This window comes from Vidua macroura, chromosome 5, assembly GCF_024509145.1.
Source record: "Vidua macroura isolate BioBank_ID:100142 chromosome 5, ASM2450914v1, whole genome shotgun sequence".
Taxonomy (NCBI): domain Eukaryota; kingdom Metazoa; phylum Chordata; class Aves; order Passeriformes; family Viduidae; genus Vidua; species Vidua macroura.
In genome coordinates this window covers 67,815,113-67,841,973 of record NC_071575.1, presented here as the reverse complement: position 1 = coordinate 67,841,973, position 26,861 = coordinate 67,815,113, and the positions used below count along the sequence as shown (strand labels likewise).

The following is a 26,861-nucleotide window of genomic DNA, read 5'->3' as shown; positions in this document are numbered from 1 at the left end:
TTGCCTAAATCAAATCTGCTCCCTTCATTTTCAGTGCATGAATCCCTGAGCTGGTTGATGCAAAAATTTTGTTATGTTAACACTGCCCAGGTGAGATCTGCATTAGTTTATTCACATATTAATTGGATCTGATGAGAACTGCAGTTAAAAAACAAGTGTGGAGCAGACCCAAAAGCACCAGCTCTCACTCTTCCTGTGCTCCCCCTAATTAATACAATGAGTCTTAAACAACAATCTTCCTTTAGTATTTGCAGATCATGGGATATAAAAATCATTGTAGATTTAAAAAGGACTATATTAACCCAAGAAATTCCACCAGGACTTGAGTTTCTATAGTGAAAAGTGTTGTGTTGTCTCTGGCTCAATTAGATTTTTCTCAGTGTCAATTTTAATTCACTTCACCAGAGCATGGGGAAACTCTCAGTGGAAGGAATAATGTTGCTTCTGAATGAGAACCTCCTGTAGCCCACATTTTATTTAAGAGTTTTAAAATGCTTTGCAGTCCCACATTCTCCCTTGAATGTCTGGTATTGTGTGCCATAAGAGCTGAACAAAATTGCTTGGTGTTTCTTAATGTGACAGGTATCTGAGTCTGGGCAGGAGGAAGGAAATGGGGAAAACAGGGTCCTTGGTCTCTCTTTTTATTTAATACTAAAAAGAAAAAAAAAAAAAAAAGTCTTGATGAGCCTTGGTGGCCAAATAAACTTTCTGTCAAATCTTTCCCACCCTTCCAAACACCTGCCTATCCATAAAGAGAAGTAAAAACTAGGCAGCAGGGTTTCCTTTTGCATTGCTGAGCTCAGGACAGAGGTCAAGTGGCCTCAGAAGTTGTTTTTTCCCCTTTAGATTTGGTATTTCCCACCTCCCATGACTGTCAGCACTTCAGTGTGCATTGCTTGGTTATTCTCTGCTTGGTGCAGAGTGACCCAAAATTACTATCTCTTCTCTATTTCAAAGGGTGAGATTGGGTAGATCTTTAACTTGAGGATGCTTCTCATTGTGAGAAAGAGAAGACAAGAAAAAGGGCTTATGATAGAACTGTCAAGGAAGGTTTACCCAAGACAAGGGCCTGAAATGTCCACTGTGGATAGGTAGGGTGTTCCAAAATGCTCTTTTCCGTCATGTTCAGAAGTTTTCTCTTCCTATCTCTACACTTGTCCTTCCCATATTTCATTAAACTCTTGAGACTTTCGATTTATGGGTAGTTGTGCACACACACTGAAGTTTTGCTTTGTGTTTGGGTGGGTTTTGATTTGTTTGCTGTTTTTTTTTTTGGCTGACACCTCCCTTTTTACAGTTTTGCAAGTGATTGAGACTGTTTTCCAGTATATCACTGGGCTACCCTTAGGAAAATATCTGGGACTGTCACCAAAACCAGTCTACTGGACCAATGGATGTGAACCTCTTTTCTGATTCAGACAGAAAATGATGCCAAAGTGTGGTGCTCAAGTGCCCCATAGTTATTATTAATGCCAGCTTGTGTATGAAAGGTAAATATGAAATTGTCTCTGTGGAGAACACGTTCATGTTTTTCAGAAGAATAGTCCAAAACACTCTGTGAAAATTCAGGTTTTCAAATGTGTCATCTCCCAGCGTTTTCATTTCCAACAGTTTTAGCTTTCCTTCCCAGTTAGCATGTGATGCCTTTCTGTGCTGTGTTACTTGCTAGTTCTCACTTGGGCATATATTGAGTTAAAAGGTGATGTGTGGAAGTAGTGAATTATTACTATTACTATGACTATTATTATTATTATCATCATTTAGATGCTGCAGTTTAAGTAGTTAAAAAAAAAATCTCAATACTAAAGGTCAGTGCAGCTTGTAGGTTTACACTTGCACAGTACAAGTAACCTTCAGAAATTTCCTCATGACAAGATAAGTGCAGCAATTATATTTAAATGAGTGCCAGAGAAAAATTCACTGTAAACTGCATTAGCTGGAGAATGTGTGGTGTAAGAGGATTTAATTGAATTAATGTTACTTACTATCAAAAGCTCCATCTAGTGTATTGCCATGTCTCCTTATTACTAAGAATAATATTTGGCTCATAAAGACCCCTGCTCAACTAAGCACACAGTCATGATGACTTCAGCAAGTGATTAAAATGAAAGCATTTCCTTCACGGCTTTGCTGAACAGGAGCAGGCTGGAAGCTGGGAGCAGGCACTGGTGTGTGTAAAGAGCATGGAATCACCGAGCCTTTTAACAAAGCTCTTTATGGAGACTCCTCTTACCAGTGCTTTTCTGAGTGGCTAAGGAAGGTGTGATTTTGGGATGAGTGTCCTTCCCAGCTTGGGTGTACCTGGTTTGGGTCATGGCTGCACCAGTGATGGAACCGAGCATTGTCTGGGTGTTCAAGAGGGACTCAGGGTGATCCACGCTGGGGTTTGGAAGCCCTCCACAAATAACAGCAGTGATGACAGAGGGATTTCATTGAATAATCCTGGTGGTATTTTTAATGCTGTTATTAATGCAGGACTCTCACTCTCACATTATACGGATGTGCCACAATGAGATCCAGAGAGGTATTTTGTGTGACTTCCTACATAAAAGCAGAAATGCAAATGAGCTGCATTTACATATTCACATGATATAAACAGAAAACTCAGACGCCTGGAAATGCAGGGACATAGCTAGAGACATGATTCAAACCAGGGATAAAGAGAGCCATAGTTTTCCGATACTTATGTTTTAACCATTAAGGAGAAAATGTGATATATTGGATGTTTTTGCAGAATATTTTTGAATGTCAAAATTCCCATTGAAGCCTGTGTCTCCTTTGTTTGATATTATTTTATTTTCCTTTCACATACATTCTCTAAAAAGCAAAAAAACCATGAAATCTAGAAAAGAAAAAAACCAACCTTTTATTCTCCATTCATTCAGCAACAAAAGCAACAGAGAAAGAAGGTTTGAACCAATCTTTTATGAAAATTGGGAAACAGTAGAATAGTTTCTACAACAGCTTTCTTTATTGTTGACTGAATCAAATGGCAAAAGTTTTTATTCACCTACGCATCTTATATTTTAACAAGCCACATGTCACTCCTGAACTTCACCCACCCGTATTTCTGCATGCGGGTGGCATTCTGGTACAGTCAGTGAGGCACATGCCATTCAAAGGAGTTACAATCTCCTCTTTGTTTTTGTGCTGCTGTTTTGGGGGAGAAAAAGAAAGAGTAATTGCCCATGTTAACTGATGTTCATTACGCAGAATTGTTCAGCTCTCTTAAAAACTCATTGATCTGCTTTTCCCCCCCGTGAAAGTATTCAAGGTCTCAGTTCACAAAAGAGAAATCAGCATGTAAAGCAGCAGTCTGGCAATCTGTGCTGCAAGGAGCAGAATGTCACGTTCTGTGCAGAAATGTCAGCAGAGTTGGCTGTCTTAAAAAAAAAGACAAATATTTAGTAAGGATGAGAAACATCCCTACTGTTGCAACCAGATGTGATTTTGGGGAACAATTTGTTTAAGAGTAGGCATCTTTTTCTCATATATTTGTATGTAGTGTTCATAATTGAACATTCGTTAAGCAACATCTGGCACGAGCTGTTCCTCCTTTTCCCTAAGTTTCATGGCTTTGTTTTGTATTTGAGAAGGATATTACAAAAGGTAATTTGGTGTCTCCTTCCTATTGGTGTGGTCATGGTTTTAACTTTTGAATTACTCCCTTGAAATAGGGGGAAGGGGGGAAAACCACCATTTGGGTATTTTTAATAGGGAATAGGTAGTATTTAGATTTCATGGCGAGTGCCCATGGTACGTTGTGTGCATGCAGCAAGTCAAAAGTGCAGCTGCAGACCAGGGTCCATGAGCCACAGATAACAAAGGCACCCAAAATCTGGGGCTCCAGCCTTTTCCACATGCTCTTATTATCATTTACTGTTTGTATTGCAGATGCACGTAACAGATTGTACAATATGCTGTACAAACAGATTGGTAGAATGATCTTTGTCCTGAAACACTGATGGCAGAGCTGAGCAAGAAGGATTGATAGTGTGCCTGCACTGAGAGCTGCACAGCCCAGACGCCGCAGTTTTGGACCCATGTCCTCAACAAAAGGGCTTTGTGCATCTTTGGTGAAGAAAAGTTCTGTTCTTGCTGATCTTACTGTAAAGGGCTGAAATTTTAAATAAGAATTAAAAGAAAAAAGCACAAAGATCATTAGAGAGCGAGTAGGAGAAGGGAATGTGCCTACTTCTTGCTTTTTTCCTTCTTCTTCTCATCTAACAGCATTTCTTCTACACTTGCCAGATCGAGTGTGTCAGTGTCAAAGGAGCAGACTTTCAAACTTTGGGTAGTTGCTCCCAGTATAGGAACAAAGCGCTGCAAAAAGAAGGCTGGGGCATGCAGGGCTGAGGCTTTGGTGACCTGACTGGGAGGGGCACTGCTCATGGAAACTCTGACGCTTTGGAAATTATAGGGAGAGCGAGCCTGCAAACTTGGCTGGCTTTTACAGGGCTACCCAAACAGGAAAAATCCTAATACTTAATGTCTTTTTCATCACCCAGGGCATGCAAAGAGAACATCTACTTATACCCTGCGTGGTTAAGAAAACCAAGAATTGCTCACTTATTTATTGAAGTAGCTAATGTGCATTTCAAAGTGCCTCAGTGTTGGCTTGTGGGGGAAGGAGGAGTGAACATTAAGATTAATTTCAATGAAAATATTTTGTGGGAATAGTTTGTTCAGTGAATCTAGATCATCTGCAGCTGGTAGAATAATGATGTGAGCCCATTTATATGCTTTGTTAAATCAATAAACCACATGAAAATGGAGGTGGTTTGGGTTGTACGTACAGCTTTTAGAGGATCTTTGCTGAGAGATAAGAAATGATTTTGCCATTTAGAAACACTTTTGTTTCTCTTTCATGTGAAAATGTTCTCTCACTAAAATTATTAAAGAAAACATTTTTCAACTCTGAAGTATTGCTGATATTTTGGCAGTGACTGTGGCCAGTAGTCCAAGGGATGGGAACTGCTGAGCACTTGGTATTTAAACAACTGGTGTTGACTTTGTGGTTAAAGAAGTTTTATGACTGGATCAGACAGCACTTGACCCACGTGGTTTCTGGTTTGAGGTAAGACTGTTCAGAAACATGCCAAGATCCAGGGCTCAGCATCCCTGGCTGCTCATGGTTGAGCCACTGTGGCCTTTGTCAAAAGGGGTTGGTCTCTAGATCAGGTGAGAGATTTTGAGTTCCAGGATGCAAAGGTCTCAGGTTTGGAAACCTAACTTGGATGAAAAAGCCCTGCTGGTTTGTCCAGCCTGTTTTTTACCAAATCTATGCTTGTTCTGTTTGGTGCATTCCTAAATGTTTTGTCTGATTTTATTTGGAAGTGGATCATGGGACACTTTTTCCAACTCCCCCCTACAACCCAAAGATTAAATGTTTTATTATTGTACTGTAAACACACACAGTCCTAACATTTTTTTTGTGTTTCTCTCCCCCCATCTTATTTATTTTTGTTGTATAATCTCTCTTCTGTGCTAATATTGATTAATTGGAAGGATGCATTTTCTGTCATGTAAAATAGTACTGGGGATAAACTCTGCCTAGGATTTTGGCTAACCCCTTCATCAGGCTTAGCTCAAAAATTAATTTGTCATTACCCAGGTGCTATGCACTAAGCTTTATTGGCATAGAGGAGCACCACATCCTGTATGTTCTTTGGAAGGAAAAAAAGTGATCATATAATCACTGAGACAGTAAACAGTCATTTCCAATCTAGTAATATTTTATATGAACTGGCACTGTATGTTGTATATCATCCATCTTGCTAATCCTTGTTCCACATTGCCTCCCACTTGAGGCCAAGAACATTACAGCTGTGCCAGAGAGTGGGTGGAAAAATAGCCTTATTATTAACCTAAGTTGAAAACATAATGGCTTTTTGAATGTCTTCATTCACAGATGCAGTCATACTAAAACATTAATACCCTTAAGTGTAGAGAAGCAGAGCTTTCATTTAAAAACCATTGTCCATGTGTGTTGCAAAAGGGAAAGCCTCGAAAGTGTTGTGAATTCCCTGTATCTTTTGTTTTATGTTTTATCCCTTAAATGTTAGTATTCTGTAAGAAAGGAGCCAAAATATTCTTCAGAGTAGGTTTTGAGCAATGTTGCTGCCATCACTAACACTGTCTTGTGGTAAAGGAAAGGGTTTCTCCAGTTTTCTCTTTGTCTTACAAGACTGGCAATAACTGAGTGGATATTGAAACACACTTAATGACATTTTAGTACCATGATCGAGCAGGGCTGCAGTGCCAATGTCAGTGTTTGTTTAAATCTCTTACCCAGAGGGATCAGAAACATTCAAGGTTCATGTGTTTTCTGGGAGGAACCATCACAAAGAGCAGAGAAGAAAACTGCAACCCTCATCTGAATAATCTTCAGGGCACCCCAGGATTCCTGATTTACAAGCAGAAATGAGGGACTTAGCAGTGAAAGCTGAGTAAATTTGCAGCACAGCATCACTGAAAAGACATAGAAAAAGGAGATGATGCTCTTCTCCAGTTATAGTTACATTTTGACTTTCCTAACTCTGTAATTTACTTCTGTGTATCTCTTCCCAGGTAAAATATGAATCTTCCACAAACCTCTATAGGAGGTGTAAGAATTGCTCTTGAAGACTATTCAGAGAAAAAAAGAAATAAGTCTTGATTGTACTAATTTATGACTAGCATGAAAAAATGTCCCCTCTTTTAAAAAGGAAAATAAAAGGATTAAAACTTCCAGTGTATTAGGCCATGTGTTGTAAATTAGCCTAATTGTTTTAGAATTCAGAAGTGTTTCATCATTTTAAATTGGGCTTGTCTGATATTTAGTTCCACATTTTTTATAACTCTGCAGGACTAATATGTAGCGTGTTGTTGCACATGAAAAGCTTTTTTTATCCTAATTTTTAAGACTGATGGAATGAGAGGAGGTTGACAAGTAATCGCTTACTTATCTCTATGTCGAAGCTTATGATATGCTTTATAGTGAAAATGTGCAATATGCAGTTCCAGAAATAATTTTGCTCTATATTATGGTTTATCTTTCTGGCATACAAAATGCAAGAGTAAGTAATGCTGAAGTCTGATAGATGAATTCAAATTGCTTGGAATTATCTTTAAGTTTTGCCTAGTAAGTCATAGCAGAGACAAAATATTGTACAAGATAGGGGCCCCAGTATTAACAGGTCTACCCTCCAAACACATTCTTATTTCCCCACATCCCATTTCATGTGGGAAAAGAAACTTCACATTTTTAGGGCATTATTTTGCAGTTTCTCTGTTGATCCATTGTACTCCATGAACAAATACAAGTCATCTGTAAGTAGGGCTTTTTTGTGAAAAGACCAAGTGATGCTTGTTCCCAGTAAGAACTGGTGGTTGCAAGGATTATTTGCCAATCTAACCTGTAACCCACCATTTCTCAGCTCCCATCCAGGTAAATTTTGCATTGTTTGTGCTCAACAGAAATATTTTAAACAGCATGTTGAATAAATGACGAGGACACATTGTAAAGCTAACTAAAGGACCTCTGGTATCAAAATATGATTGCTCAGAGCAATCATAATATATATTTTATATATTATAAAATATTAATTTTATATATATATTTTTTTAGCTTGCAGTTAAGACTGGGGACTTTGTTCTAAAGTCCTCCGAGTTTTTAGGTAGCAAAGCTGCGCATCTGTGATATTTTGTTGGATGTGCTCCTGTGGCTGCCATGGTGACCTGCAGAGAGCACTATGCAGAATCCTGCTTCTCCAAATGTGATTAGATACATTCAGCAGCCGCGTGCTATTGATGCCAAGGAACACTGAATAGTTTCATCTACTTTGCAGACAAGCTTCAGTGTAAGCCCTCCTGCCACTGCCTGCTCAAGGCCACCTTTGACAGCCGCAGGAGCCAACACATCACTGTTTAGGCACTCGTTTTGTTCCTTTTCTCTATTTTTCCTTCTCCTTCTGATTAAGTTGCCAATCATCCAGCTTCTTTCTCTTCTCGTCCTGATAAATTGCCAATCATGTCATACAGCCTGTACCTCTAGAGCCAAGTATTTCTCTTGTCATAACTTGAAAACAGGCTGCTGGAGATTTATTTTAAATCTTGGTCTGATTAAATGCCACATCTTGATCTTTGGAGAGCCATAGAACCTATAGATCATGGTACTCTTGTTTGGACTTCTCTGAACTGGTATTGACTAACAGACTTACATGTCCTGTGGGTCATTCAACACAGTCTCAATATTCCCTTCCCTTAATAGATATTAAATATTCCTGAATAGGTTTTTTTCATCAGTTTTCCAGAGCATATATGGTGATAGTTGCAAGAAATAAACAGTCAGTCGTATGAAGGCTTCTGGGGAGACTAACATATTTATTTTTATGGCATGCGGGGTTTTATGTTTTGGTCTGCTTGTCAAATCATTTATACTAAGATAAGTAGTAGCACTATTTCGTAAGGTCTTCAAGACATAAATAGCAATGGGAAATTAAGCAAAACTGAAAGTGTTTACTGTGAAAAGCGTATTTAAAATACTTCTTGTGAGATTTTGAAATAGGTTTTTTGGGAAATTATGGAAAGTCTGATTCTGGGAAATCTACAGATAGAACAAGATAAAACTTTGGAAGAATTACGTGTGGAAGTGTAATGCTGTTCTCTCTGGGAGAGGAGCTTAGCTGAATTTTCCTTTCTCTAACAGTTGTATAATTCTATTAAAACTGCTTTCCTAGATATACAAGATAACACTTTCCCCCAGTATTAATTTGCTAGCTTGTTTTCCAGTCAGAAGGAAAAGACTGTATGAATCATCTTAGCTTTTCTCTCTCATTTTGGAAGTACATGTGTTACACATCTATTCCGTATCTCCCTTCATTGATTTTACATTAGTTAATCATCAGACAAAAATAAAGAGGAATAATAATTAACTAGGATAGCAATCTCTCCCCAGAAGTCTTTTCCTTGCCCTGATGAGGCTGCCCAGGTAAGGTGAAACATGAGCTATAATTCTTTATCAGGACACTTTACATTTTTACACTGTTAGCCTGTGCAAAACAAGATTCTGTGCAAGAGGCAAATGAGAGGCAGGTTGGGAAGTGGTTGTGAGATACCTCTCAAATACCTTTGAGCTTGAGCTTTCTGAGCATAGATCCCCCACATGAAGTGTGTTCTTCCTTCTCATTGCTTGTGCTCATTAAGTGCTGCCATTTATTTTTGTGTGCCTGCACAAATATATGGCTTTATTACTAAAGTGGTTTGTTTATCTTTGCTGCTGCTGCATTTATTTTAGCACTCATCTAAACAATTAATTAGGGAAACACTTGAGTGCCGAATACACTTCTTCAGATACCACTCAGTTGGGTTTTTTATTTATTTCCAGGAGCATCAAGCATTAAAAAAACCCATCTTCTGCATTTTTCTTTCTAACTGTGCCTTTTTCCCTCTTTTTTGAAGTTTCCACAGCAGAGTACATTGCTTTGAAAGATCATGGGCCCTGTTGAGAGTTCAAAGCCAAGTAAAGATGATGCTTAAAGTTCAAAGGCTCTGTGGAGCTGCATCTTCATCTGCATAAAATTGTTTCAATTGACTAGAAAGATAGAAAAGTTGCCAGGAATTCCTTCTATTTCATTTTTATTATTCTTATAAAGAAAGCCTAATTGGGGAACAAATGTGTCACTGCTAACAAGTTCAGGCAAAGCGAAGCTCCTTAGATGAAACACTGCTTGAAGGTGCAATGCAGGAAAAATTTGACATGTGCTGTGACCCTGTGAAAGTGAAGCTGTAGATGCCTAGAAATCAATATGAGATGTGCAAGGGTTCATGATGTTGAAGTCGAGAAAGAGTTGAAAGTGTTTGACTGCGTCTTGGGCAAAGGGAGCGGGGACTGTAACAGATTCAGACAATGCATTTAGACCTGGGTTTTAAAGATGGGGAAATGTATTTATCAGGAGGAAAAAAAATTAAAATAGTTGAAAATTATCTCCATTAAAATAGTGTGCATGTTGTAGCCAGTCATGAATCCAGAGTGGAGGCTTTACCAGTTCTACCAGCAGAGAATGGAGCCCACAATTTGGTGACTTGGCCAAAAGCAGCAAAATATGGGGTAGGGGAGGTGTTGGAGCAAATAGTTATTTGTTGATTCAAGTTCAGGGCACTTAGAGGCAATATTTATCCTCGAATTTCTTCCCATGCTACTCAAGCATCCCTTAAGCCATCTCAAATGTCTTGTATTGATTTCTTCCCTTTCCTATAAGGCAACTTTTGGAGGAAGTGTGACAGACTGCAATGAGTCAGATGGGCACAGCACTGACACGTAGGGCTCTGCTGTTACTCATTGTCACTACGATGGCTGTGTCTTTTTACATCATTTTTTTTTTCATGGTTTCTTCTGAGTACTCCTTTGAGTTCAGAACATTTTATTCTTTCTATTTAGCAAGGAAAAGCTAGAGCCCAGGGAGATGAAAGGCCAGATTGTTCACAAGCATTTAGGTATCAAAAGATTCAGATGGGCATTGAATGTTATTTTCAGAAGAACTTAAACACCGTATTCCTAGAAATGAGTTAGCCATGGTCAGATTTTAGATTCTCTTGCAAAAATGGTATCCAACTCTTACAAATCCAGCTAAATGTTGAAAACACCCCATGCACAATGTTCTTGCCAGGTTTCTGGGTAGGGTTGAGGTTTTGTTGTTGTTTTGTAAATGAGTGAACTGTGAGCAATAGCAATCTTTCCACTGTGTACCTTCTTTTATCATTCTTTCTCCTCGGGCCTTTTTCTTTTTTTTCTCTTTATACTGCTAATTCTGGCTTTTCCTATGCTGTCCTTAGAAGACACAAACTGACAGGTTTAGAGCTGTCAGTGGGGTTTAAAAAAAACCTCATGTCAGATACAACAGGCCTGGATAAACTGTAACTTTAAGAAAATGCATTGTGTTATCATTAATTCATAAATGTATTGATATATTTCTAAGAACAAGGTATGACACAAAACATTTTTATTGGCAATATCTGCCATGCTGGGATGTTCCTAGAATCACTACAGAAACATAAAGTGGTTTGGATTGGAAGGGGCCTTAAAGATCATCTTGTTCTAACCACACTGTTGTGGGCAGGGACACCTTCCACTAGACCAGGGTACTCAAAATTCCATCCAGCCTGGCCTTGAACACTTCCAGGGATCCACAGTTTCTCTGAGCAAGCTGTTCCTCTGTCTCACTACCCACACAGTAGAGAATTTCTTCCTTATACCCTACTGAAACCCACTCTCTTTCAGTTTGAAGACATTCTGCCTTGTCGTATCACTACACGCCCTTGTCAAAGTCCCTCTCCAGCCATATCTTGGTTCTCTTTAGGTACTGGAAGGTGCTATAAATTCTCTGATTCTGTTTCTCTAAAAAAAGAGAAAAAAAAATAATTCCTATGTTCTTGCTATGAAAAAACTAATCTAGTGTGTGAAATTTGCTAGTGAGTGAGAGCTGGTTCCCAACTGATAGGTACACCAATAAAACAGTAATTTAACTGATGTTGTCTGCTAGAGTTAAATAAGCTTGGAAAACATTTCTGGGGAAGTTAAACTGTGTTAGGAGGGATGTTGTCAGAAGCCAGTTAAATTCCTCCATTGCCATTTCACAGAATCACAAGCTGGCTGAAGTCAGAAAGAACTTATGGGATTCATGTTATCCAACCCCAGCTCAAAGCAGGGTCATCTACAGGAGGTTTCTCAGAGCTGTGTCCAGGAAGGATTTTAATATCTCTAGGGATGGAGAGAGTCCACAACCTGTTTGGGCAAACCATGCCAGTGTTTGATCACCTTTAGAATAAAAGTGTGTTCCTTATTTTTAAATGGAATTTCCTGTATTTTAATTGGTGACCATGGCCTCTTGTCCTGTCATTGGACCACTTAGAAGGCTTCTATCTTCCTCCAATGTCTTCTTCTCCAGGCTGAGCAGTCCCAGCTCTCTCAGATGCTTTTCATATGAGAGATGATCCAGACCCTTCCTCATCTTCATGGTCCTTCACAAGACAGCCTCCAGTATGTGCACATCTCTCTACTAGGGGAAAAGAAGAAGATCCAGAACCCCATATATGTCTCAGCAGGGCTGAGCAGAGGGCAAGAATCTGACTGACCTGCTCTGCCTGATGCAGCCCAGGATGCCTTTGGCATTTAACCAGTGAAGATGATTTCCAGTACAGGACATAGGTTTTTCATAGGGAAAGTTTATAAATTGCAAATAACTCTCAAATATTTGGTTCTTTTGAAGGGATAGTTTTATGGTAAAGCTCTTCTATTCTGAGTATTTCTCCCTACAGATTTGCCTCCTAGTTGAACTAGGACTCGAGTGGCTTCTCAGGAGTCACAGTGCAATTAGAGGTTTCATCAGAGCAGTGATCTGGAAGTCTTATCAGGAAAAGCCAGTTTTCAGTGATCTTTCTCAAGCATCCAAGTGAAAGAATAAATAGAAGGAAATGCAGGACTATAAGACATGTGTGCTGGGAAGTTAGATTTGCTACTAGTGAGTGCCAGGGTTGGACACAATATGGCTTTTGAAATGACATCAGGGAAAGATATGTCCCTGCCTATGTTAATTTATGTAAACATGATCTTTGTAGAGTCTTTTTGAACTGAGATACAGTGTCACAGCAGTTTTCTGCTGCAATAATGGATTAATAAGGGAGGATATCTTAATTTTGTGTTTCCATCTTTTTAAGCATCTGTTCTCTGAACCCTCTCTCTCTACTGCATCCAAAGATGTATTTCGCAGATGGTCAGTCTTAGGGGTTAACTTGTATAGAGGACATGTTAGTTCATTTTAAAGCCAGTAAACTCAAGTCAGTAATTGTTACCTGGCCAAAGAAAAGGGAAACAATAACCATCTGTTACAAAGGAAAGAATAAGAATTTATTTCAGGGAAAAAGAAAGTGAATTAAAGATTAAGAAGCATTAGTGCAAGAATAAGAAGGAAAAGAAGAAAGAAAAGATGAAAGGGAAATTACAAGAAGGCAGTAAAAGAAATACCTAATTATTTGTATTTTCATTTTTTTGTTGTTTCATTTTGATGTCTCCCCAATTTCAAGATTTCTTTCTTGATACAATATATATACATAGTGACAAGCCTTGTTTAAAACTATTTCAAGTTTAAAATCTTGCATTTTGTGTATATTCTTTCCTGTATTTTACAAGTGGGAAGTGCAGTAACTTCCCATAGGACACCCCCTCACAGAGCTAGAGGCTGGAATGCCATTTCCCCACCCTCTCCCACTGCTGTTCTACTTACTTGAGAGTTTCTTGTCCAAAAGTTCTGACAAGCAGTTTTTATTGTAACCCATATGGACTGATGTGTAAGATCCCAATTACTCTCCACCTCTGAGATCTAGAAATGTGAACAGACCAAACATGGACTCGACAGGAAGCACTGAGCTACTGCTTTGATTTTCCCACTGATATTGGTTGTCTGATTGCCATCCATCTCCATGGCTTTCCCTAGGGATTTGCACTGGATGGGTGGTTGGACAGGCTGGCAAAGGAGGAACATTCCAGGCCAGGCCTCCTGCAGATCAGGGTGTTAATGCAGCGGTGATGTGCAGGTTCAGTGCCACTGACTGCCCAGCTCTGTCTTCACAGCACTTCCTGAGTTTGTGTTGCAACATCTCTCACCCACTATTCAGCCCAAACCAATAAAGCTCAGCTTCCATCCCAGCATGCAAGGATGGTTTCTTTAGGGACAGATTAGTTTGTAATGACATAAAATTGCCGTGATGCTATAAACCTGACTTGTGTATACTTATTTACCCTTCCACCATGTGTAGAATCTAATTCTGCATCTGCTTTTTTTTTTTTTTTACTCCTTTATCACCATATAGTGCAGATATCATATGAGTGTTGCCAAGCTTCAGGTGTGGAAGTTGGCCCCTTCCTTCAGAAGTAAAACAGACCGTTCCAGCATGCTGGCCATTCGCTTCCCAGTCATTACACTGGCAGCAGGAGAGTTCAGGAATTTGCAAAAGCTGTCATTGTCCTATATGAAAAATTGTACATTGAAATTCTTCAGATACTTGTACAGCTATTAGCCATTTTAAACTGTTTAATATAAGTGGCTTATTTCAGAGAGCACAAAAAGTAGATTCTGGCAATTTTGCCCTTGGTATCTTTTCTATCTGTGTCGCACTTCAGTCAAAATTTACATAATAATGGGTAGGGAAGTGTTGTGGAACATGAACCGGTGCATATTAGTTCTTAGTTGCTTTCCCAAAAGGCTTGAAAATGCAGCAAATTTAATCTAGGTCAAAAAAAGGGAAAAAAAAAAAAAAAGAAAGGAAAAGAAAGGAAAAAAAAGAAAAATAAGGAAAAAAAAATAAATAAAACACTTCCATTTTGTAGGCAGAGGACATTTATAGAGAGCATTTGTATTCACAAGGGTACGGGAATGACAGAGTGCAACTCCTCCAAAAGAACTCCCCGGTGCAGCTGAAGGCTGACAACAAACTAGGACTTGTGGCCAATTAACAGAAAGGCCATCATAACTTGCAAGGCATGGAGAGAAAAAATTGAGCTCCATGGGATCATTTTTCAGTGGCCATTTACGGGGCTGTTACCGGCCTGAAGCATTTGTGCTTTAACACAAGCAGTGTGATGCGGGGCACTCTGGGGCTGGGGCACTGCCACCCCGAATGCTTTAACCAGGAGGAAAAATAGAGCACAGGGTGGAATCTGGCATGTCCCAGCTGTGAATCCTTCTCACATGTGAGCCCTTGCCTACATTCAGCTAATGTATTAATATTAGAAGTGGCATTGCTATAATATGTGCTGTCATTAGAGTGGCAATGCGATTTCCTGGCTGGTGACAGGACTGGTAATACGGTTTCCATCAGGGTGCCAATTATATCAAACTATTAGCAAACCTGATCTAATTGGGAGGCGGCATCATTAAAGGTTGGTTTCTGCTTTATTCGGCAATTCTAGCAGGGATGGGTTCAGGAGTGAATCCTTTCCATCTTATTCTCCCATGACTCCATAGGCAATAGAGCATGAGGATGGTGCAGGTAGGAGTCAAATCACATCCCTGCCTTAGCCAACTTCTTCTTGTAATAAGCAGAGTTCCAAAAATAGTAGGACTTTTATTTCTGGGTGTCTTTGTCAGGAATGGCTGTATTTGCTATTCAGACAGTTCATGGTTTTCTCTGGTTTTGTATGGAACCACCCAATCAAAATCTCTAAGACTTGAAACATCTCTTCTAATACTAGACCAGTGTCTTCAGTGCAAGTTAGGTAATTGCACTAACATCTGTAGCGCAGAAGAAACGCTGGGCAAGGCTCCCATTGCACTGCATAAAATATAAGCAAAGTGAAAAGTCTCATTGCCCAACCACACACCTGAATGCCTTGTAGCAATAGGTCTTCTCAATGGCTTTAGTGGAAAAGAGATTTTAATGTCTTCGTTGGCTTTTGGATAATGACATTACAGGTCATGGTTGGTTTGGTTGGAAATCGCGCTGTTCTGGCAGCTTTTTGTGATGTACAGAGCACGTATTCCAGAATTCAGGTGGATGGCTGGAATGCAAGAGACCTTGTTAAAGGCTGCCCTGTATTAGTGTACTGTTTAAATTTTGGTGGTGGATGAGTGAATGTGGAAATCAGGAGAGAAACATTTGGAGTGGGAAAAAAAACCAAGAAAAATAAATTGTCCTGAACTTAAACTATCTTGAACTGTGCTGGATTGACAAGAAGCTACTGTCCCCATTGAGATTCCAGGCTTGTATGAAGCCAGCACCTGTTCTGCTTGCAAATGCACACACAAAAGTGAGCTTCATTCACAGAAAGAAAGAAACATAGCAGGACTTCACTCATTTAGCCTTCCAGGGCCTTCAGTCCCTTGATCTGTCAGCCCCTTAGAATTCAAACACAGCCTTTAAAGGAATTTTCAATTCACAACATGATGACTTTGTTGATGTCCTGAATGTGAATGTATTTTGAATTGAATTTGTCTGCCAGTATTCCATTACTTGCTAAAAGAATGCAGAGTTCAATCATCAGATAATCATTATAGCTGTTTTGAAGTGTTTATTTTATTAGTCTAGAAGGTAAAGCAAATTTCATACTTTTTAAGTTGTTGCAGGCTTTGCAGGTGCCCTGATAAGCTCTTGTATTTCTATACCCCATGGTTAGGGTTCAGGTACTGGCAGCAGGTGATAATATGCACAACACAGGAGAGATCCAAACTGACAAATTTTGACAGCTGAAAACTAAAGAAACTAATATATCAGACCAATAAATATGGGTTGGGTGCTTTTTTTTTTTTTTTTCCCTCCAGTATATTTTCTCTTTTAATTCCCAAAAGTTAAATTTTCAGGCCTGGGAGAGTGCAGAATATTTTTCTTCAAGCAAATCAAAACCTCACAGCATCTTATGGAGCATTTTTTAATTCCTGTCCACATCCAAGGGTTATTTTCTCATATAGATGCACACGTGTAATTCCTGGTAACTTTAACACAGGAATTGTCTATTCAGTTTAGGGAGCTGTAAAAGACTTTTTCTCACCCGAAGCAAGATGGAGGTGTCTGTAGTCACTCAGGCATGAAATCCTGGCTGAGAGATTAAGGCTCTTACACAGATCCCAGTGCCATTAAATGCCAACGAGGACTGTGTAAGCCACATCTTTAAGTGGAGGAGAGCTTCCCTTTGTTAGTTATTCAAAATTAGGAATGTAAACAGCTCTCACAGCATAATTAGTCTGTGTTTGAATTGGGAGAAAGTGACAAAAATAATGGTATAGCAGAGCTCCTGGAGATGTCACAGAGCTGGATCTTGCAGCCTAACAAAGCTGTGACTTCTCCGCTGGGAGGCAAATTTGGGTCATAGAGCAGAAGTCACACAGGAGGAGAAGCCCCATTGCATGGGGTTACTAACAGCTCTTTGAAAAAAATCTCTTGCTTTCAGGAGGAATGGCATGTCTTGAAGTTTCATGGTGAAAACTGAAATTTGTTCCACAAAGTCTTCCTGAAACCCAAGTTCACTGCCAGCAGAAAACCATGGCCCCTGTGGTGTGAAAGTCCTCACCACTTGATCTTTTTCCCATTCCTCACTTCTAAATGATGGCTTCAGTGAACCCATGTCTTGATTCCCCTGTAATCCATTGCTGCCATCTTTGACAGACATAGAGCTGTTTCTAGCCATACATGAGGCTGTTTGTCCCTGTCACTGTCTTGCTAAACAGGTTTCTGTGGAAATTAAATAAATAAAATCTCCACCAGTGGTGCTAATTGGTGCCTTTGGCAGCCTGAGCAAGGGCTTGTGAATTGAATGTGTCATGGAGAATTGAATGTGTCAACTCTCTCCCAATGGCTGGGACCTTGAGGTCTTTCTCTGGCACTAAATTTCCTTTGAAAAAAGAAAAAAAGGGAAAGAGGGGGGAGGGGGGAAGAGAGAGAGAGAGAGTGAAAACAAGCTGAAGTAAGAGATCTTTTCCCTTTTTTTAATGAGGTGTTGAAGTTGAACATTGTAGTGTCCACACTGCAGCGTTTGCTCGTCAGATGCCTTAAGAAGTAGGGCTGTTTTCTGCTGCTGTTTCTCAGGCATCCCATTTGTTGCCATTAAATGCTGAGCAGCATGGAGTGGCAGGTTTTATTCAGTCTGTTCAAGCATCTGGCAGGATAGCCATGAAGTTGTTGCCGATGTCCTTAAGGGACTGTAGGGATCTGCATGATTCATTCAGCATTTTTTTCAAGGTACAAAGAAGAAATGCCTTACGCTGTAGTAAATACTGTTCCAAGTAGAGCACAACCAGCTTAGCAGAGCGTGGGAGATTTGCTGCTCTGGAGGCACTGACTGGCAGGATGAGCTCCTCTGCCTGTGGGCAAGAACACTCCAACCCATGTGGAATTAAACTGGTCTGTATTTCAGGCTGTTGAGGACTGGCAGAACCATGTCCACAAACCAATTCACCTTTTAAGCTGTCCTGACTAGGAGAGGAGAAGGTTATCACTGACAGGCTCGGAGTTATTTGGATGTCAGAAAAGCCTAGTTGCGGTTCAAGCTGCTGTCGAGTTTGTTGGTAATGAAACAAAGATTATATGTGCATGGGGCCTGAAGGGGAGGGTTATATATTTTAATTTTCTTTCAGTAGGAAACATACTTTTTCTTTTCCAGCTGGGCCACTTGTTTGTCTTTGGCAATATTACATTTTCTTTAGTAAAATGGAGGGAGGGAGGAAGGAAGGAATGTCATTGCCTCTTCGCCTTTCAGCAGGGGACAGCTACTAGTCCTGAAGCACAGTTTAGCCCTGTCCTATTACACAGGCATCTTTCCCTCCAATACTCCTGCAGAAAAAACTGAATTAGGTCCTTTTTCTATGTACTGACCCGAAAGGATTTTACACTGGAGCCATCTTCAATGCAGTTTGAGTAACATGGCTGCAGCACCTCTGGAAAATCCACAGGCTGAGCTACAGCATTTCCTTGGGGAAACATGGACTACTGCCTTTTCTGTTTCCTCTCTGTTGTCTTATTTTCTTTTTTGAGTCCAGTCCTGACCTCTGTAGCAGATACCTTCAAATTCAAGTGTCCATGAGTGGGGGTCCATGCCCCCCTCAAAGCACAGCAAACCAGCTCTTGTTATGGGGTTTGTTTTATTTAAGAAGATATGAGCCAAATGCGGCCTGAGAAAAATTTTATCCATATGCATTTTCAGATGTGTCAATCTGTGAGCTTAGAAGTCTCTATTTTTGTCAAGGTCCAATGACCTGCCTGAAACATCCCCACATTTCCCATTAAGCTGCTGTTTCTTCCAGCCCTCATTCACAGAAACATTTTTCTCTCCTGAGCTATTACTTCCCAAAAATGACGAGTTAAAGGGTATTTCACAGCATATTCATCTTTCAAGTGCAGTTCTTTCAAGTAGTGCCAAGAATGATAAACCAATAGATTTCAAATTTCTCCTTATCGGAATGAACCCCCTGAGCTGAAATCTAAAATGAAACTCTTTGGGCCAATGGAAAAGGACATGGCAATTGCAAAGTTGTGATTACAGCTTGATATTTTCCCCTCTGAATCCTCTCTCCTGATTAAAAAGCCTTATATTAAAAAGCTAACAAACCAAACAAAGAAACAATAGGAGATGGACTTGGAGCTGGCTGACATGATAGAAAAATATTGCAATATTGTCTCAAAATAACACTATTAAATGTCACAAACTTGGATTTTTTTTTCTCATTTTCATCTGGGGTAAAATAACTCAGATTTTCAGGATTTTCCAGCAAAACAGAAGGTTTAGAAACACTTACAGGAAACACAAACCTTAACAGGCTGTGCCTGTCTCTAGCACACATCCCTGCGAATTATGTCCCGCTTACTGAAATAATTATTAAACCATCTCCATTGTAAAGTGTGAAATTTTAAAGAACCTGTTGGCAGTATGAAAAATGTTCCTCTCAGGTGTGTTAAGTCTGCATTACCTGCCTGCCTATGTTTTGCTGTGCCTGCAAGTGATTTTGTGCATTAGGGATAAACTTGCTGTGTTCCAGCTGGCAAGACATGGTCACCTTTGCTTGTTACCGAGGTAATGGCTGTCACTGGCCTGGCTGAAGAGCCAGAGGGAGCATTCCCAATGCCATGCACAGCTTGAGCCAAGCAAGGGGCTGTGGAGGGGCCATTCTGGATTCTGCCCTTCCTTCCAAAGTGGGCCACCAATGGTTGTTTTCAATTTTTGCTGTGTGCTGCTGTGCACACCTTCTCCTTGTGTCTTTTGCCAAATGGGTTGAAGTCAAGCAGGCATGTCAGTTGGGCTGGGATGTTTCACCTTGGCCAATATTAGGGAGCTGATACAAGCTTTGCTCACTGCCTGAAGCACTGATTATTTTATCTGTGTCATGCTCCAAGGGAGCACCAGGACTCATGAGCCGGGGTTTCTTTTATTTACTGATTGGTTTTGACATTTCTCTGGAGTTGTAACAAATCTCTGACTGTGATTAAGAGAACAGAATTGTTTTCTGATTCATCAGTAAGACCTGCATCATCCTGTTTCATGTGAAGTAGGATTTTACTTCAGGAGCCACTTCTGCCCCCCAGCCAGCATAGCCCAGAATGCTTTCCCTCTCCCCATAGCACCAAACACCCCATCTGCAGCTAACATGTCATCTGTCAAGGAGCAGACTTCATTGCTGTGGGGTATTACAGGCAAACCCTGCTACTTGCTTTTTGTCCCCTCCTGTGACATTACAGCTCTTCCCTGAGGATCTGCCTGTGAGCCCTGACCTGACCCTGGGGCTGGTTGAGCTGCCTGGGTTGTTTGTGCTGCAGCAAAAGCTGCTTTACATGTTCACAGTGGACAAAGTGACAGCAACCCATGTGTGGTCCTACATATCTCCTGGCTGGACCATGCTGTCAAAAGGGAAACCACAGGATTAAGGCAACTAAAACCACCTGCTTTGCTGAAAATTCAGCAGATGCAGGGAGAGCAGAGCCTCCCTTAATGCTGTTAGCCATCAGCAGCCTCCACTATCCCAGCAGTGGCGAATTCACCTGTAGCTTGTTTTTCATTCTTGAAACTGAGATGAGTGTTCCACCTCCAGTCCTGCCTGGTTTCAAAGAAATGGGGGAACCAACCTTAGCTCTTTTGTATAAGGCCCTTTAAATAAGGTCCTGCTTTAGCCTGATTTTCTGCTTGGGATGTAACAATGAATTCCTGCTGCTTGAGCCTGCCATGTTGCTTATATTCAAAGTATAATGGGGAGCCTTCAGAAAAATATAACCTTATTTACAATGTACAAAGCCAATTGGATTTTGGTTAACAATTTCTAAGTGATTACAGTTCACTAACAATGCAGGTGTGCTATAGATGCAATGCACAGGGGGGGAACTTTTTATTTTAAATCATACAAGCTTTCTTTTATTCATGTCATTCAGGCGCCTCAGGATAATTCACATTTCCAGCTTTCATAATGTGTTGTTCAACCACTGTTTTTTCTCCCTCCCTATTGTACTCTCACAAATCATACTCACTAATTTCTGAAAGCTTTTCATTTCTCTCTATAGGTTGTTGTTTCGTAACATTTTATACAAGAAAAGCTGCTCTTGAGGCACAGAATGCACTGCACAATATTAAAACTTTACCTGGGGTGAGTACATTTACTTTTTGATCCTAATTATTTTATTGCCAGAAGAATAGCCCTTTTGCTCTCCATGCTGCTTGGTGCCCCAAATGATCTTGATTTCTGCAAGGAGGGTGGCTAAGCTAATGGTCTGTCCTGTGTTGGTGCCAGTCCTATAGCAATGGCATCATGTCCAAAGGCAGCTGCTATTCTCTAGGAAGTCCTTTAGCTGGAAAGGGTACTGATTCCTGCTGATTAGAGACAGTGGCCAAACTGCAGTGTGGATCTTTTTTAAAATTTATTTAAGGGGGAGGGAAGAAAGAAGAGAGGGAGGAGAGAAAACATATGGCAGAAAAACACTGCACCCAGTGGGGCTTCATGTTTGAAAAGGGAGAGAACAGGAAAAGACAAAAGACAGCCAAAGTTTGTTAAATGCAGCCTTTATCTACATGGTTTCTGAACAACCTGAATGCACATCTCAGGGTGTTGTGGAGTGTGGTACCATGTAGCTGCTTGCACAGGGTCATCCTGTCTCCTGACATCACCTCTCCTCACCACCTACTCCCACTGGCACCAGCATTCAGAACAGTTGTGGTTGTGTTGTACAAAGTGTATATTGTGTTTTCCTATGGTATTTTGTATTTAAATTACAGGGCTAGAGAGAAGTATATCACTCATAATTGCATGTCTAAACTCTGAAATCTTCTTGTACCACCATTTTCATTTTTTCTGCTGTATTATTTGAGGACGGAAGTGAAAAAATATAAAGGATGGGGGTATATTCCCTCTTGATGTAGGAGAAGTGTTCAAGTATATGTTTTTAGTGTCTGGTTACAGACGTGAAAATAAATAAATACACTGTGTAAATAAATAGAGCATTGCCTGGACTGACAGTTATAAGGCCAATATCTCCTTTAGTTCCTATGTGCTGTGTGCAAAATTGGACACTCTGTGTTTGAAAAATTATATCTGGCCGGTTCACTTTATGCAAGTTAGGAAAGCCACCTCATGTGTCATGGAAATGGCCAGCATAAAGAGGTGCTGTCATGGGACAGTTACCCATGAGCCCTGCTATAGGTAAAATGGGAGTTCTCTGTCATTTGCAATGAAAATGCTGGGAATGATGGTAGGAAATCTGCAAAGGTAGAACAGGAGAAAAGTTGTGGCACTTCAAATGATGTTTTCCAGCAACTGGCCCTTGCAAGGGACAGTACCAAGACCTTATAAGCCTCCCAGTGGGAGTCTCGGCACTTTAGTGTGTAGAGGATGGATGTGCCATTCAAGAGAGAGAAAGGAAGGCTCTGGGGGACAATTCCCTTTGAGACCCCTTTCGAGCTCAGGCTGAATCTCAACGTCCTCTGTCTCTGCAACCCCAGTTGTTGGCTCCCATCACCACTGCCAGAAAATGCCGAGCCCTCGGATGAGAGCTCTCTAACCCCATTCAATGTTGTACCTAAACCAACTCACTGAGCGATTGCTCTCCATCATGCTTTGAGTCAAATGGCTGTGTGGACTGGCTGGGTAGGATGGAGGAGATCCCAAGCAGCTGGAGCAGCACCCTGCCCAGATAGCATCCCTCAAGCTCTACCACAAGATCTACGCATCACAAAGTAGACAGGGTCTGTTTAGAATCATACAATCACAGAGTCGTAAGGGCTGGAAAAGACCTCCAAGATCACTGAGTGCAACCTTTGACCAAAAACCACAATGTCAATTAAATCACAGCACTTAGTGCCACATCCAGTTGTTCTTTTTGAACACTTCTAAGCATGATGACTCCACCACTTCCCTGGGCAGCCAAAGCTTGACCACCCTTTTAATGAAGAAGTTCATTCTGATGTCCAACCTGAACCTCCCCTGGTGCAGCTTGAGGACATGTCTTCTCATCCTATTGCCTGGGGGCAGAGCCTGACCCCACCTGGCCACACCCTCCTGTCAGGGAGTTGAAGAGAGTGGTAAGGTCACACCAAGCCTCCTTTTCTCCAGGCTAAACAAACCAAGTTTCAGTTTTCTCTGTTCTCCCCTGAGTCCTCCAAGCTGCTTGCTGTGTTTTGAGAGATGTTATTTATCCCAGTGGGTGACTCGGAGGGACAGTTTCACTCTCTTGCTTCCTCACATACAGGTGGCAAAACTGGCTCAGCTCTGCATTGTGTCTTACTTGAGCAGGGCATTGTTTTGTCCCTGACTTTTGCACAGCTAATGAGCAGGTAGCAGGTAAAGATGCTAGTGTACCTTTTGATGTTATTTTAAAATAGGGTTCAAAAATTTAATTTTTTTTCCCTAAAGCCCTCTCTAGCTTTTTGTCATTTAAAATTTATCTTTCTAAGCTGTTTTTTCCTGTCCTGACTGTGAAGTTACAAAGTTTTCTTTTAAGGAAATATGGACACTGCATTCCCATGACTCTGGGGCCTTCGCTTTAAAAATACTCCTGATATGGCCAGAGATGTTTAGATTTTACTATGAGATAAGTTGTTACACCTACTTTTTTAAAGAGAAGCCTCTAATAAAGAGAAGCAACTTGAATACATTTCTACTACTTGTCTTTCAGAATGATTCAGCATATATTATATAACAGATTCTATATTTTGCACGTGCAGTATGCTGACATTCAGCATATATGGGGATACTGTTATGCTGCATCTGTGTATTCCCAAAATAACTTCATTTAAGCACTCTTTAAAGTTGTGGCACATGTGCTGGAAACACTTCACGTTAGCAGGGTTCTCCTTATATGAATTTTAGCAATTTCTGTATTGTCCCTCTTGCCTGCTAAGCAGCTTTTACCAAACAAGTGGGAATCAGTAGCGGATAGTTCTGTCTGTGAAATAGTCTCAGAGCAAATGGAAGCAATCTTCTGTCAGAGCTACAACAAGGGATGAATTTGGATCAGGTTCATTTGGGCATCGAGTGTCAGTTTGCTTCCAGTAAGAGAGGTATGGTCAGTAGGAGGTTCAGTAATAAGGTGTCTCCTGGAAACAAAAGAATCTGTGCCTTCCCCTTTTGCTGTAATATCGCCATGCATCAGATAAGGCATCCTTAAATAGCCCAGGAAGAAAATCCGAGGCAAAGGCAGGTGATTTATTAGTGTAAGGTAAGGAAAGCTGGCAGAGGCAGGAGCAGGGGGCTGCAGGGATGCTGTGGATGTTGGAACTCGTCTGTGTTTTACCTGCACTCAGGTGTAACCTGCACTGCTGCAGAGGTGTGGAGGAGAATAGCTCTGCGTTCATTATTGATAGAGTCTAGATTGTTTCTGGGTTTAGTCTCTTCATTTCTTAAATGCAGGCTTGCCCCAGGTAGCTCAGTAAGCAGGTTTTGGATCAGCACCAGTGAAGGCAAAAAAGTGGGGGTTTAATGTGAAATTTATCCCCCTTCCAAGGCTGCATGTTCAGTTTAATTTAAGTAGCTTTTTGAGCAAAGCCTGCAGTGCTATGTCTCTATCTCTGCTTTTTGCCTGGACCTCATCCTTAACAGAGACATGAAAACACCAGCGCTTGATCTGCTCCTTTGAGCTGCACCCTTTTAGTGGACATGAAGAAAATAAGACCAGACATAAATGATTAATGCAGAATCTTGGAAGAAAATATTGCAGGGTGCCTTGCTGTTTGATTACAAGCCTTGGAATTAGTCAACATTTCCATAATTCTAAACCAATATACACCTGTTTTCCCACTGTGATGTGAAGGCACAACTTAATTTAACAGAAACCCCGCTGTGCTAAATCTCTCATTAAATACCAAGCTAGTTCTGTAATTTAAAGTTGCAGCACTACTATTTTAACTGAATTGCCTTTGTATTATAAAATTAATAAGAAGTTAATGATGCACTTTGCTGTGTTCGCTCAGTTTTTTTTTTTTTCACAGCAACAACAACAAAAAAGAAAGATAAAGAAGAAAAACATGTCACCAGCTGACATCTCCAGGCTTTTCTGGTTTTAATCATTTTCCTGAGGATAGAAATTCATTTAAAAGATTTTAAAAAAAATTTAAAAACTTTCTGCACAAGTAGGATCAAACATCATCTTTTTATTCATGATTAATATAATCTCTCTGTTAGTCATAATATTCCTTGTCATATATAGGAGCTTTTATCTTTCCCAAAATATGTATTTAGATATCACTTGTTATGTACGATTGCTGCTAGGCAGAGAAGCAGATATGCAGTGTTTGAGAAATACAGGCATATTGTTATGATATATGATACAGATCAACGAAACAGGGACAGTTCTCTTCTGTTTACTTGGTGCTGGCATCACAAGTAGCTTTTATGTCTTGCAAATGAACAGTATGAATTTTCAGATGTGTCTTTTCAAACAGAGCACGAGAGCAGCTTGCTGATACCCTCATAGCTCATAGGGATGTGGTTTATATTATTCAGCTTAGAGTCAGGTTTTCATTGGAGTGTTCATTTGGATTTTGTTTTAAAAGGCAGAAGGGAGAAAAGGGAAAAATCTCAATTTGAATGTAATAATGATCTTGGAAATGGGCTTCTTTGGGATGAGATGTAGAACTGAGGCCTTAACTAGTCTCATCTTCATTAAGAATCTCATGGCTTCGTTAGAGGTGTTTAACTTGTATTCCCTAAACAGAGTAATCCAATAAATTCCAACCATCTAAATTTCTGTACCTTCAGTTAGATGTAATAATCTTGGTTCCCCCATGCTCTAATTTGCTGCTTAGTGAAAATTGGCTTCTGTACAGGGGGCAAACCTCAAAGAGCTGCATTCAGGGACTACTTTAACTGCCTTCATGGCACTGACATTTGTTCATTGTTTTAGTTTTAACATGCTTTATTTTAAAAACAGAATGTGCTCTGTTTTGCTGACAAGTGAACTTGGTAGGATTTCCTGGCAAGGGTTAAGTGCAGAGAGGTAACACAAGAGCACTATATGTTGGTTGGATTCTTGGAGCCAAATAGCTGAATAAATGCACCTTTAATGTCACGCAGAGGCTATTTGAAGTCAGAAATCAATGGGCATCCATTTGTAAAATCCACGCCTAAAACTCTTTGGAGTCTTTGTTCTTTATTTGAAGTTAGATTTATTGGACATGGCAAGGGTTATTTGTTGTCTTTATGTACATTTTTTTAATATATCCTCCTACCTAAGGTTATCACAAAAATAATTAACAGCCCACACTCTGCACTCCCGTGCTTTTAACAGAATCATGGTTTACGTGGTTCTTATTTCAAGTGGGATATGCTTATATATTCCGAGTAGCAGCAAACCTTTTGTATTGAAGTTCTGGCATGAAATTAGGACATTAGCTATATGAATTTATTTGATTAAGGGTTTAACAAGGAAGAAATACCATTTTGAGAAAGCTCTTAATATTTTAACAGCAAGGTGGAGTTTGCAGGAACTGTATTTGTAAAATATTCATGGCTTTCTTTTTTGCCAGATGTTGTCAAGGAAAACATTTTTAATCTTTACATTAAAGCATCACTTCTGGATTTATTAAACGTTTTTTACACCATAGAGAAGCAGGACTGGTTTAGAGGGAACTTTGCCCACAGGTTGTGTACTGGCTGTAAGGAAACCTCAAAGTCCATTTAGGGGTGTAGAATATGAAAAATAATAATCAGAATAAACTGGTCCAAAATGCAGGTGCCCATGATGACTTACTATGAAACCTCATTCACTTTCTGATAAAATGCCATTTGTTCAACAAGAAGCAAAAAAACCCAAATATATTTCTGGTTCTCGCTTTACATCATGAGCTCCTTTCTAATGACTATCCTGACACTCTCCTTTCTGGAGTAGTGTTTTAATATCCAGTTCCTTCTCCGTTTTAAACC

General features: G+C 40.2%; 1 protein-coding gene across 9 annotated transcripts in view; it reads left to right on the top strand.

The window, feature by feature from the left end:
* The window catches only part of CELF2 (CUGBP Elav-like family member 2), a 543,341-nt gene that overhangs the window by 427,473 nt on the left and 89,007 nt on the right, over positions 1-26,861 (top strand). For all 9 annotated transcript variants that reach the window (XM_053977017.1, XM_053977018.1, XM_053977019.1 and 6 more), the window contains one exon: positions 21,013-21,095. In XM_053977017.1, coding sequence (XP_053832992.1) covers positions 21,013-21,095 — 83 coding nt within the window. The remainder of the gene's footprint in view (positions 1-21,012; positions 21,096-26,861) is intronic.